Genomic DNA, 2,900 nt, shown 5'->3' with positions numbered 1-2,900 from the left:
GTGTCTGGCGCCCGCCAGTACTGGCTGGAGGGCATGCTGCGGCACGAGATAGGTCAGGGCCTGGGTGGGCGGGTGGGCGGGATGATGGGACTCGGGGGGCGGTAGGGGAGCCCAGTAACTCCTGGAGTTTCTCTCCCTTCCCTCTGGAGGAGGTCAGGTCCTTTCCCTTGGTGAGCAGTGACCTCCTCCCTCCTGTGCACACAGGTGGGCCAGAGCTGCCTGCCCACTCTCTGTTCATCCCTGACTCCCTTTGGGTATCTGTTCTCTCTCCACTTTCTCTCTGATTTTGCCTGACAGTGGGAGCAAGGCTGCTGAGGCCCTGATAGGCCAGAGGGAGAACACTGAGGGTCCCGCCAGCCCCACCAACACGTGGGCCTCCAGGGTGGGAGAAAGGCCAGATCTGGGGAATGGAGTCAGCTTGAGGACACATAGATCCCGGTTTAGGGGACAAGCTAGACTGGGTAGGAGGGCAAAGGCCATTAACCACTATTCCTTTCTGTCCCTCCTCATCAAGAACGCTCGCTGTTCCTGGGAACCAGCAGTTAGCATAATGGCTATGTCACTGAACTCCCATGTAGCTGACCGCGGTTCAAGTTCTGGACCCGGTGGCTTAAACTCACGCAGGGTGCATGTGTGTGCGTGCCCAAGATCCCAAGAGGAGAATGGAGAAGGGGTTGTGGCATGGCCATCTCCCCTGGGGGGTGATTTCTCGCTTTCTGTCTCTCTGTCTCTCTCTGTCTGGCGAGTGCACGCGCCCTATGGCAGGAAAAAAAAAAAAAGACACTGTTCCTTGGGACCAGCAGTTAGCGTAATGGCTATGTCACTGAACTCCCATGTAGCTGACCGCGGTTCAAGTTCTGGACCCGGTGGCTTAAACTCACGCAGGGTGCATGTGTGTGCGTGCCCAAGATCCCAAGAGGAGAATGGAGAAGGGGTTGTGGCATGGCCATCTCCCCTGGGGGGTGATTTCTCGCTTTCTACCTCTCTCTCTCTCTTTCTGGTGAGCGCATGCACGCTATAGATAACACTTCTTAAAAGAAAGAAAGAAAGAAAGAAAGAAAGAAAGAAAGAAAGAAAGAAAGAAAGAAAGAAAGAAAGAAAGAAAGAACACTGTTCCTCTGGGCAAGAGGTGGTTTTTGCTGGGAGCATCAGTGTGACTGTCAAAATGATAGAGGCACATGGGGCGTTTGGGCGGGTGGTGTGTGGTCCTCTTTTTTTTTGGAGAGGTTTTTGCTATAGGGCGCGTGTGCTCGCCAGAAAGACAGAAAGCGAGAAATCACCCCCCAGGGGAGATGGCCATGCCACAACCCCTTCTCCATTCTCCTCTTGGGATCTTGGGCACGCACACACATGCACCCTGCGTGAGTTTAAGCCACCGGGTCCAGAACTTGAACCGCGGTCAGCTACATGGGAGTTCAGTGACATAGCCATTACGCTAACTGCTGGTCCCAGTGTGTGGTCCTTCTCTCCAGGACGGGTGTGGGGACAAAATGATGTGTGAATTAGTGTATGTGCAGCCCTGGGAGAGAGGGGGAACCTCTATGGGCCCACAGGCCAAGTTCACTTGAAAGCAGTCTTCATGCTGCCTGGGGTTGGGTGAGTACGTGTTTGTTTGGGGTGGGGAAGAAGTTGTGCCTAAGAATGAGATTGGGGGGCTTGAGGATACAAGAGTCCAGCCTCCCGAGGTCGCCTGTTGGTTCTCCCGGCCACAGCCACGCCTCCCCCAGCGCCGCCTCCCCCACGCCCTCCCTGTAGGCACCCACTACCTGCGGGGCGTGAACAACGCGCAGCAGCCATGGCACAACGCCGAGGGCCGGCTGCAGTACGGGTTGCGGCCGGCCAACCCCACCGAGGAAGGCCTGGCCAGCCTGCACAGCGTGCTGTTCCGCAAGCAGCCCTTCCTGTGGCGCGCAGCCCTGCTCTACTACACCATCCACCGTGCTGCGCGCATGTCCTTCCGCCAGCTGTTCCAGGACCTCGCGCGCTACGTGCAGGACGCTGACGTGCGCTGGGAGTACTGCGTGCGCGCCAAGCGCGGCCAGACTGACACCTCGCTGCCGGGTAGGCGCCCCCGCGCGGGTGGGAAAGTGACCTGAGATGGGGAGGGGTGAGGCTTCCTGGCAGGGCTCACTATCCTCGTGCTCACAGGTTGCTTCAGCAAAGATCAGGTGTACCTGGATGGCATCGTGCGTATTCTGCGGCACCGTGACACCATCGATTTTCGGCTGCTTACCTCGCTGGGCAAGGTGAGGAGCTACGTATCTTCAGAGGTTCCAGCCAGCTCTGTGTTTTGTCTCCAGTATACCCAGAGCTTCAGATCCGTGCTTCACCGAGGTCTAGTGCCAGGCTTCTGAACGGGGGTGGGATGGGGTGGAGTGGGGTGGGGGTGGGGGACGTGGGTGGAGGTGAGCACAGGAGAAGAAATGACAACCTGGTGACCAAAAGCAGGTGCCTGACCCAGCCCACAGGTGTGTGCGTGGGTACTGCATCTCAAAGGGATAGGGCATTCCAGGCTAAGCGAGCGGTCAGGAAGGAGCCTGGGGAAACAGCCAGGGCTCAATACCCTGGCACTAGGCATTTGTGCCAGGCTGAGGAAAGTGTGCCTTTCCCTGAGCTATGGTGAGTTGATGGAGCATTAGGCAGAAGAGTGGCACAATGTTTGCTTGCTTTCTTTCTTTTTTCCTAATTTGCCAGAGGGTTCATGCTCACAGGAGAGACGGAGGGTGAGAAAGAAATCCCCCCCCACAGGGAATGGTCACACTGCTGTCCCTGCTTCATTTCTCCCTCCTTTTTTTTTTTTTTTTTTTTATACATCCAGCATTTTTCTTTCTTTTTCTTTTTTTTAAGCATTATTTATTTAATTTGATTTATCATGACAGATGGCATAGCACACACACACG

The 2,900-nt window shown here is 55.9% G+C and overlaps 1 protein-coding gene across 1 annotated transcript in view; it reads left to right on the top strand.

Annotated features, from left to right (window-relative positions):
* The window catches only part of MATCAP1 (microtubule associated tyrosine carboxypeptidase 1), a 9,684-nt gene that overhangs the window by 5,542 nt on the left and 1,242 nt on the right, over positions 1-2,900 (top strand). Inside the window, 3 exon segments of the mRNA XM_006155588.3 lie at positions 1-52; positions 1,756-2,061; positions 2,149-2,246. Of these exon segments, the coding sequence (XP_006155650.2) occupies positions 1-52; positions 1,756-2,061; positions 2,149-2,246 (456 nt within the window).

This window comes from Tupaia chinensis, unplaced genomic scaffold (genome assembly GCF_000334495.1).
Source record: "Tupaia chinensis unplaced genomic scaffold, TupChi_1.0 Scaffold000463_1, whole genome shotgun sequence".
NCBI classification, from domain to species: domain Eukaryota; kingdom Metazoa; phylum Chordata; class Mammalia; order Scandentia; family Tupaiidae; genus Tupaia; species Tupaia belangeri.
The sequence above is the reverse complement of the archived record's forward strand: the minus strand, read 5'-3'. Positions and strand labels throughout refer to the sequence as shown.